Here is a 10793-nt window from a genome sequence, read left to right as displayed (position 1 = left end):
CGACCCCGGGTGGTGTGGTGGGGGCTCCCTGCCATGCGCCTGCACTGCTGGTCTCTACCTGCAGCGGTAAAATGCCCACCCCCCCCCCACCGCTGGCACTGTCCCCCAGCAGCTTCAGGGGCTGAGCCCAAAACTGCCACTTTTCCAGGCCCCCCCACCATACCCCCGCCGCTTATGCTTATGCTGCGGGTCTGGTTTCTTAGCAACATCTAGGACGTGATTAGTTCAGTCTATTTGTCCGCTTATTCTGTCATGCCACGTTTTCTATATATATTTTAAAGATCTATTTGTGTATATAAGAGCTGGGGTGCAGGCCAGAAGAGTGGGAAGATTCACCAGAGACAGAATGGGAGCAGAATAGGCAGATCCACTGAATACACTGCTGAGGGGAGCAGTGGGGAGACAGGAGAGGCCTGCTGCGCCGTGTGGGTCAGCTCTGGCCGGGGCCTCTGCAGATAGTGTCACACAAAGCTGCCTTACGGAGGCCCCTGATGTTTTCTATATTTACGTGACCGATCTGACTTGTAGTTCACAGGTTCCATTCACAGCACCACCTTTAATTTATAATTACTAGTAGATCCCCCTGTTTGATAGTTTTAAAAACAAAGTACTTGTTTTTCCTCTCTCCAGGCCCAACACAGAGATACGTTCATTGAAGAACGCTATGGAAAATACAACATCAGTGATCCTTTAATGGCTCTCCAGAGAGACTTTGAGGCACTGAAGGAGAAAAATGACGGCGAAAAGCAGCCAGTCTGCACAAACCCACTCTCCATCCTCAAGGTGGTGATGAAGCAGTGCAAGAACATGCAGGAGCGCATGCTGGCTCAGCTGGCCGCTGCCGAGAGCGGGCACCGCAAGGTAGGCGGCGACGTGGTAAAGAACGTCGCAGACTCACTTGGCAGCCGCCAGTTTTCAGAATTCAGCGGCTAGGAGGGCTCAGATGTCGGAAAACCCAGTAGCTTGCCAAGGAGCATGAAGACAAACGCAGGTGACTGCGGATGTTAGCTTTAGGGAGTGTGCCCTGGTTGAGACGGCATTCTTCTTGGTGGACACTCCAGGGCCCTTGGTATGTTTCTTCAGCTCTTGATCATACAGACTGTGGCAACCAGCTGGCCTTTGACCAAGCTAGTACCTGAGCAGAGCACGTTTGGTCATTTACCCAAATGATAAATAGATTAACAGGTATTTGGGGAATGCTGTGGGAGAGAGGGAAAATGAGAGAATGTATCTGACTAGAAACAAGCCAGCCAGTAGATTTATTCTTAGTTGTGAGTTTCATTGCATTTGCTTCTCAGGAGACCTTAAGCAGTCCCTCAGGCTGTTTAAAGCTGTTCTCCCTCACTCAGGAAGAGAGAGAGTTTCCAGGCCTGGCAGCTCCTAGGAAGGCAAACCTGTGTGTTCCCTACCTCATCTCATTGGAATCCTGGTGCTTGTGATTTTATTCCACGACTTGCCATTTACTGCTCAGATTTGGCCTATAAAAGTGGTTAGCTAAAATCTGCCATTTTTTTTAATTATTGGTTTATAGTTATACCCTAAAAGTGAGTGCACTTTGTTGGAAACATTTCATAAAAAATTGGATTAGCAGCTGCAGTTTAATGGACTGTCATTTGCTTTTCTGGTTACCTGCATTGGAGAGCCACCTGCTTAAAACACCTTGGACATATGGCTCAGGTCTTTTCATCCAAGACTTTTCTTTCCCTGCATCAGTTCAAGTGAAAGGCCAGAATGGAGGTTATTAACCGTGGATCAGCCACAGATACACCATGATTCCCCCCGAAAATACACAGAATGCCAAGAGTGCATGCATTTTTATAAAAAATGGATTTTTTTTCTTAGCTTTAATGGAGTTCTCAAAGTTTTCCAAGACCCAGGAAAGTTTAATCTCTGGTCTGGAATGTGTAATCTGAAGGTGTCTGTGGTTTAGCATTAGTAGCCTAAAATTTGGGGTCCTTCACCAGGAGGAGAAAAATAATAATGATGAACAACTATATACCAGAGACATTTTACGGGGGTGGAGTGGGGAGTGGGGTCAAAATGGGGAGGGAGGTAGTGTACGGGACTGTGGTGATGGCACACGGGTGAATTGGTGGTGGGAAGTCCACAGGGATTACAACTGTGATGGAAAAGACATAAAATGATGTAAAAATAAACTATTATAATAGTTTATAATAAAAAAAAATCTCTAAAAAAAACACTGGGGGTCCTTCAAGAAAATCCCCGCAACATCTCTGAGTCAAGCCTTCGGCTTCTGGAGCGAGTCAGGGAGGGCCGGCGTGTGTGGGAACAGCGTGGGCTGGCGCTGCGCATGGCTGTCAGCCGTAGGGGCGGGGCGAGGGAGAAAAGGGATTCGGAATCCCACAAACTCACTGGGGCCTTGCGGCCAGGTGCAGTGTGCACCCCAAGAGCCCCTCCCTCCCGTTTGGCTTGAGTTGTAGGGAGAAGGCAGCAGCAGCTGGCCCCTGAGCCGCCGTTCCCTCGGCAACAACTCCCCAGACTGTACTTTGATGTAGGATTCTGTGAGTGTTAGATTTTCTTAGCCTTCTGTGGAGTGTGCGTTTGTCAAAGGGGAAGCGACTTTGTAAGGAGTCAGGCACTCACTCACCGCAGGACCGCAGGAAGCGAAAGCTGACGGTGTCTCTGCAATGCTCAAGTCACCGGAGGTGCCCGAGAGAGAGCCTGAGAGCATAAACATTTCCAAGAGGCGACTTCCTAACTGCCTTGCTTAATCCATGTGCATTCTGCATACAGGCAGTGCAGAGCAGACGCTCTTCACCCTGCACCCCGAAAGGCCCATGCCACTCCTGGAGTCAAAGGATCAAGCCCGGGGTGTGCTCGTCCGGTTGCGTGAGTCCCGGCTGCCACCTGCTGCCCGGCGGGCTCCTAACTGTGGGCAGAAGTGCGGTGGTTTGGACAGAAAATGACATGGTTTCTCTGCTTAGTATGAAAAATATGTAGAGTTCTCTATATTCTTACATCTTTTAGCCATCTGTTGCGTGCTGACATCCACATTTCTGAATAGCCTTGCTCATTTTATCAGCTTTAGCCACTTATGTTACCTCTTTACCTTAGAGGCGCAGAAATCATTATCTTCCCCCACGTGCTCACGTATAATAGTGACCTCTCCTCCAGCCTTTCCCTCCTTCAAACGTTATTAACACTTTTCACCTACTGGGTTTTTATTCTTTTCATTCTGCTTCTGTAATTTTAGAGGTTTCCAGAAGGGAGAGGAGATGATCTGCATTGTCTTTCCATTAAATTGAAAAAATTAGTTGTTTTTTAAAAGCTGGAAGGAAGTACATGAAAATGTGGTTGGTTTGTTTTTTCATTTCCGTATTTAAAGAGAAATTCATGTCCCAGGAGATTTCTTTTCTCATTCATAAAAATTGTTCATGAGGAAAAATCATGAGAAATGGCCTCTGGGAGGACAGGGCTCTGCATTGCCATCTGGCTAAGGCTCCCTGCAGCCTGAGCACAGCCCACCGAGAAAGTCATCGCCATCGGGAAGAAGTTGTAGGCAGGATCCGCTGGAAATGCCTCTTAAATTCATCGTTTCCTTTAAATCGGGCTTAATCCTTTGACACCAGGAGTGGCATGGGCCTTTCGGGGTGCAGGGTGAAGAGCGTCTGCTCTGCATTGCCTGTATGCAGAATGCACATGGATTAAGCAAGGCAGTTAGGAAGTCGCCTCTTGGAAATGTTTATGCTCTCAGGCTCTCTCTCGGGCACCTCCGGTGACTTGAGCATTGCAGAGACACCGTCAGCTTTCGCTTCCTGTGGTCCTGTCTTCCTTCGTCACTTACACCAGTGTCCTGCGGCTTCCTGGACCTATTGAGCCTGAAGCTTTTCAACCCTGCAGCTAATTAGTTGCCCCCGTCTGTTACACTTTGCGCACATCTCAATAAAGCAGACACCTTCACCATTTCCTCAAACGTAGCATGTGTCTTTCACCCTGCTAGACAGTGTGCTGCTCCCTGAGGCCCTGACGAGGGGGTTTATCTGTTTCTAGAACTATCTTAGATGCTTCCGTAGGCACTTAGTATTTAATTACACTGTTAGCGATTTGTGGATATTTGGAAGTGATTGTTTTTCCTCTAAATTCATGAAAGGTGATCCTTGACCTTGAGGAGGAAAGGCAGCGGCATGCGCAGGACACAGCTGAAGGAGATGACGTCACCTGCATGCTCGAGAAGGAGAGAGAGCGGCTGACGCAACAGGTGATTCAGGTGGGGGGTTCTGGGCAGCCTTTACCTAGAGTCACATTTCTCAAAGATTGTTCTGCAGGATGTTAATTAGTGTTGCTCAAAAAAAGGATTTTGTGGTCAAGTAAGTCTGGGGGCGACCGGATTAAACCAGATTTTTAACAGGCTTCTGGCTTCGCTTGCTAGGCCCCTGCCTGTCGCGTACTTCCGAAGCAGCAGATGGTGAGTCTTCAGGAACAAGTGGGGTATTCTGTGTTTAGCACATTTATGTTGTCATAAAGTCTGTTTTTGATATAGGTCAGTCACTAGCATACTTCAGGGAGCACTAACTTCAAGTCCACGGGTGTTCTTGAAGCCTGGCGAGCATCCTTTTTGCCTCACAACCCAGGCAATAGCCACACATGCACACATGCTTGGAATAGCATTCTCCTGACAGCAGCCATGACCTTTGCCCTTACGGTGACGCTTCCTCTCTTTTGGCCTGGAAAAACTGGGGCGTAGGCCAGTGGTGCAAAGGTAAGAGGATCCACTAGAGACAGAGTGAGGAGCAGAACAGGCAGGTTTTTACTGAAATCCACTGCTGAGGGGAGCAGCAGGTGAGACAAGAGAGGTCTGCTGTGCCCTGTGGGTCACTCCCTGGCGGGGATCAAACGTAGTGATGGCGCTGAGACTTAACCACAGGCCACCAGCAAGGGCCTCGATTTCACTTCTTAACAGGTGTGGTTTTGGCTTTCTAGTTTTGTTCCTCCCATCCACTAACAGGTCTCCAGGTTTGAGCACTTTTGATTAGAAGGGTTCTTTCAGCCCTCCCCCTCGCACTCAATCTCTGTGCTGAAATAGAGTTGAGATGGTGATTGAAACAGACTGCATTTGTGTAGACGATGCAACTATTTATGTTTGTTTCTAAGACCAGATGGAATGATTACTGAAATTTTTAAAGCTGTGTTTTCAGCAGCATTCATGGTTTGTAGCGCTTTCTGTTTTAATTCGTTCTAATCCAGGATCCTAAAACCAAAGGATGGTTCATATTCTTAAACGGCTAACTCTGAGACAGTTTAAGAACTGCAGGTGTCTCCTAAACCAGCAGAGGAAGATTCAGCCCCTGGGTGAGGTGTGCGACTCCTTCAGGAAGATGCTCTGAGCCCCGAGGCATGCGGGGGACAGTTGGCCAGAGTATCCCGCTGCATGCTTGCCTTTCCGTGCATGTCTTTGTTTCCTTACTCTAATCAAGATGTGTGCTGGCATTTTTTTCTAGCTGGAATTTGAAAAGTCCCAGGTGAAGAAGTTTGAAAAGGAGCAGAAGAAGCTGTCCAGTCAGCTGGAGGAGGAGCGTTCCCGCCACAAGCAGCTCTCCTCCATGCTGGTGCTCGAGTGCAAGAAGGCCACCAGCAAGGCGGCCGAGGAGGGCCAGAAGGCAGGGGAGCTGAGCCTGAAACTGGAGAAGGAGAAGAGCCGCGTGAGCAAGCTGGAGGAGGAGCTGGCGGCGGAGAGGAGGCGAGGCTTGCAGATGGAGGCCCAGGTGGAGAAGCAGTTGTCCGAGTTTGACATCGAACGGGAGCAGCTGCGAGCAAAGCTGAACCGGGAGGAGAACCGGACCAGAACTCTGAAAGAGGAGCTGGAGAGTCTGAAGAGGATCGTCAAGGACCTGGAGGCCTCTCACCAGCACCGCGGCCCCAGCGAGCCGTCCAGGAAGCGGGTGGCCGTGGCCAAAGGCACAGCGACGGAGCCTCCCGTGGTCGTGTCTGTGTTTTGCCAAACAGAGAGTGTGCAGGCAGAGAGAACCCACGGGGGCGGCACAGCCTCGGGGCCGGCCTCCACACCGCCTGGCCCGGCCACTCCCGCCTCTGCGTATGCAAAAGCCAATGGCCACTTTGACCCAGAGATACAGACGTCAAAGGAGCTGGCTGCAGGCAGCAGCGTAGAACACCAAGTGCCTCCACGAGAGAAGTCTGTGGCCCAAGACAAGGCCGTGGAGAACGGCGGCTGTTCCGCGGGCCAGGACACCCCGGCCCCAGCGGCCAGTCATGCCCCCTCCGGCGGGAGCTCTCTCTCCCCCAGCAGCACCGCCTCGTCCTCGCTCACGTCCTCCCCTAGCTCGTCACCGGTGCTCAGTAAGCGCTTACTGGGCTCCTGCGCCAGCAGCCCTGGCTATCAGTCCTCTTACCAGGTAGGGCTCAACCAGCGCTTCCATGCCGCCCGGCACAAGTTCCAGTCCCAAGCGGATCAGGAGCAGCAAGCCACTGGCCTGCAGAGCCCTCCGTCCAGGGACCTGTCCCCCACCCTCATGGACAACTCTGCCGCCAAGCAGCTGGCCCGAAACACAGTCACTCAGGTGCTCTCCAGATTCACCAGCCAACAAGGGCCCATCAAGCCCGTCTCTCCCAACAGCTCTCCCTTTGGCACAGACTATCGGAATCTGGCCAGCTCTGCCAACCCGAGAAGCGACACCAGCCATTCGCCCACTCCAGGGAAGGTGTCTAGTCCTCTGAGCCCCCTGTCTCCGGGGATCAAGTCCCCTACCATCCCCAGAGCTGAGAGGGGGAACCCTCCACCCATCCCGCCCAAAAAACCTGGCCTCACCCCGTCCGCGCCCGCTGCCACTCCCCTGACCAAAACTCACTCCCAGGCGTCGTCGCTGAGCGCCACCGAAGACCTCGCAGGCAGCTGCTCGCCGAATGTCGTCGTGGCCAACGGCAAGGACGTTGAGATCCTTTTGCCAACCAGCAGCTAGTCCCCGGAGGGAGCGCGCCCCCTGACACTCCATCAGACTTCACCCGGGAGCTCAGAGTCAAGCCGTCGAGTCAGATCATGTTATTTATTTTGATAGTAGCTGAAACCATCTGTAAAATACATTGAGTGTATTTCAACTTTTTGTATTTTTTTTAAGTAGAAACTGAGTCGTTTGGGTTTTTATGACTCGCATCTTTGTACTAAAGCTAGAAGGCACCTCAAAGACATCTCGAGCTCGACAGTCGCCATCGCATAGCGATAGAGAAAGCTAGTCGAGCACCAGGTGGTGATTTGCTGTCTATTTTGGGACTAGAATCACTCAATACTCTTTCTGAATTATGCAGAAGTGGTTCGTGCAGATTTTTATTCCAGATGAACATGTTTAAAAAGTGCCTGAAATAAGACTGCCATATGAATGTGATTCTGCAGCAAAAACACAAAACAGATCATTTTATTGCAGAAAATTAGATCCTCTGTGAATCCTGAATGTTAAAAACCAACACTGCTTTGACTCCTCTTTTTAACCCAGGCCTTGTGCTGAGAAACAGGGCTGAGTGAGTAGCACTGGAGAGGTCACGGTGGGGAGCGCGCTCACCCCAGATCGGGCTTTCTAGCACCCTGGAGAAACCCTCCTAAACATGAAGCAGTTGGGGTGCTGATTTTCTTGTACTTTTGAAAAATTGTCACCCCGAGTCTCCTGAGTAAGTTCTTGAATAGAGTGAAATCACATCTCCATTCAAAAAGTGTTTTCAGGCATCTGCTGTTGTGTAAGGAACCTCTGATTCCGATGGCTATTACTTGAATAGGAAATGGTTATTCATTCTGTATAAAAGTTTTGCAACAGAATGAGATCTTTATTCTGTAATCTAAAAAGCAATAACAGAAAATTCACTCTCCTTGTAATATTATAAATCAGAATCACATAGGTTTTACTAAACTTATACTTACTCTCTAAGCTGCCAGCACTTGGTGTCTATATCTGTGGAACCAAATTAACTTTTGCCTAAGTGGAAGTATAAATATATCTGTATAGATACACGACCCTTTGCGTGTTTAACATACACTTAAACACATAAATATTAGTGTGATTATATCTTTGGAGTTTGCAATAGAGCATAAAGGACGAGTAGAAATGCACCTTCAGATTACCTACTAAAGCAGCTACATGTGCTTGGGACCCAGTCATTCAAGAGAGGACTTTTGTCCATGGGGAGGGTGCAAATTCCAAATAAAGTCAGGTCTTCAGCATCATAAAAAGGAAGGGCCAGATTCCCCGACCCTCCACCTCGCCCTCACCCACACCTTCACCTGGGAGCACCTGCTGCCCCCCCCCACACACACACAAACACACTCCCAGTATCACAAAACTCACTGGTCATAAAAGTGAGTGAAATTCAGCTGCATTAAGACAGCCGGGCATGGTAGAAGCTGCAACAGGCTTGTCATGCCCAAGCCCCACAGAGAAGAGCCACACCCTGTCCAGCCCTGCTGCTTGACACAGTGCAGGAATCTCAGGCTGGGGCTTCTCACATTTTTATGAAACCCAAATTTTCATGAGAGACATGCCATTTTTAAATGTCAAGAACTGATTCAAAAAATTTTAAACTTCTGGTTAAACAAATACTTCTGCAGCTGGCTACAGTTCATGAGCTGCCAAGTTGCGACCTCCTTCATTCTAGAAACTTCTCCCTTTGGCACAGACTGTCAAAGTCATGTCAGCCCTGCCAACCCATTCCATCAGAGTGAGTCTCTGAGGATAAATGCCTCCAGGCTTTGCAACTTACAAGCTACTACCAAGCGCTTAGAATATGGGGATGCCCCCCCCCCCCGCTTCTAAACAGCCCTGTCCACAGCCCAGCGTAGGCAGCGTGGCTACGTGGTCATGTGTCCACAGCAATGCAATCATATAAGGGGTAGGGAAGGCCTCCTGCTGTAATTTCAATATTTTTCCTCTTAATCCCAACATGGGTTGATGGGAGAAAGGCAGGTGATTGAAGTTGGTTCCATAGATCACATAGGTTCACAGAGATCACAGGAGGGTGCTGGTGTCTCCATAATACATAAATCAAATTCTGCTTAGCTCCAGAGATATCTACCAACATGCTGAAGATGGGATCCTAAACCAAACCAGTCTTACACTAAACTACTCCACATGTAGCCAGCTGAACGGTGTTGATAAAATAGCTAAACCTTCGAAACAAGAAAACTGGCTATAATCCAGAGTAGCATTACCTCTCTTGCTTTAAATGGTAATCGTAAAAGTTGCATTGTGCTCTTCCTTTGTTTTGGCATAGATATATAGAGAGAGATTATAAGGAAGTTTATTTCTTAGGAAGTGCACTGAATAATGTATTTCTTTTACAGTGTAATATGGGGGTGGGGAAATGCAAAAAAAATATGTGTATTTTTGCTAGTTGCCTATCTTCTGAGATAAATAAGCACAATATTGCAATGGATCCAATAATCCAGTTAGGTATTATAGATTAGTATTTAAGTTTGCTGTAGATTGTGTGTGTGCTAAGTAAAGAGTTCCATGATTCACAATTTTGGTATTAACTCATGTTACGAAAGCTATGTTACTCTGTTACGGGACAACAGATTATAATGATGTGCAACCTAACACAACCATTAACTAGTTAACATTTGTAAAGCCACATGTACCATGCAAAAAGTCTTCATCCATTTTTATAGCAGAATACATTAAAACAAGTTAATCACATCGTATGGGGGAAGAAATAGTCTTGTTTGTACAAAGCAAGAATTAACACCCAAGCACTGTTTTCTTGGGCAGCAGCAGGTGGTGCTGGAGGGGACATTTGTAAAGAAATCAAGCCAATAACCCATCCAGGCAAGACCCCAGAAGGAGCCAGGACCTGGTCTTCCTTAGAACCTTAGCACTGGAAGCGGCTGTCACCATAATCCAGCCTGTGGTTTGATTTTATTTTGTTAAAGATTTATTCATGCATACAGAACTGGGGCACAGGCCATAGGGGTGTGGATGGGGTGAGGAGATTCACCAGAGACAGTGGGGAGCAGAACAGGTCTATTGTCTGAATACACTGCTGAGGAGAGCAGCGGGCGGTCAGATGTCGTCTGTGCACTACCAGGGAGGGCCCCAGCTTGTGATTTTGAACCATGTGGGGGTTTTGGACCTTTGAAGCATCTTAAGAAAAGCAGGCTGACTCACTCTTCCCCCCCACCGCCATGAATGTTTATATGCAAATTTTGGTTGATGGCGTTGCGGTACCCAAAGACCCTGAGGACACCTTGGTTGCTCTACTGTTGCTTAAGAAGCCCAACCGGCCTTCTCTCACTTCGCAAATGCCTCCTGGCGCCCTTGCCTCGGGTCCAGGGCTGCCCTGTTACACTGTTAGCAAATGGAAGTTGTAGCCAGACAAAAGCACTTGGAAATCCTTTCATGTACAAAAGATGTTCCCACTGTGACTGTTTACATAGCTTTAGTTTCCAGCAGTTAAGCCAATGAATGATCATTTCAACAAACACTGGGTATTTCTGTTTTCCTGTCAGTTTGCGTGTGTGATTTACAAAGAGCGCTTAGTCCTTGAAAGAGAACTTCAAATGTCTTGAAATTTGTTTCTTCATAACGATGGGTCAGAGGGAAATGATGAACATTGTCTTGGGGAGACTAGTGGTCAATCTAGGTGCTGTCAACCTCGTTGGAAAGACCTGCGTGCCCGCCCCCCTCTACCTGCGTGGTGCTGACCAGTGCGTAAAACGGAAAACAGTAGGTCATGGTTCTCAAACCTGACGCTTCAGTACCCTGAGAAGCCTGTTTAAAATGAGGGTTTGGGGCCCTCCCTGGTGGCGCAACGGGCTAGAGCGCAGCACTCTGAAGCTA

At 48.6% G+C, this 10793-nt stretch overlaps 1 protein-coding gene across 1 annotated transcript in view; it reads left to right on the top strand.

Annotated features, from left to right (window-relative positions):
* Positions 1 to 9653, top strand: part of CTTNBP2NL (CTTNBP2 N-terminal like) — a 51062-nt gene extending 41409 nt beyond the window's left edge. Inside the window, exons 4-6 of the mRNA XM_004689648.2 lie at positions 631 to 861; positions 4112 to 4219; positions 5460 to 9653. Coding sequence (XP_004689705.1) covers positions 631 to 861; positions 4112 to 4219; positions 5460 to 6935 — 1815 coding nt within the window. The 3' untranslated portion in view covers positions 6936 to 9653. The remainder of the gene's footprint in view (positions 1 to 630; positions 862 to 4111; positions 4220 to 5459) is intronic.
* The last annotated feature ends 1140 nt before the right edge of the window (positions 9654 to 10793 follow it).

This window comes from Condylura cristata, unplaced genomic scaffold (assembly GCF_000260355.1).
Source record: "Condylura cristata isolate star-nosed mole 26May11 unplaced genomic scaffold, ConCri1.0 scaffold00026, whole genome shotgun sequence".
Classification (NCBI taxonomy): Eukaryota; Metazoa; Chordata; class Mammalia; order Eulipotyphla; family Talpidae; genus Condylura; species Condylura cristata.
Note: the sequence above shows the minus strand (reverse complement) of the source record. Positions and strands in the feature narration are given on the sequence as shown.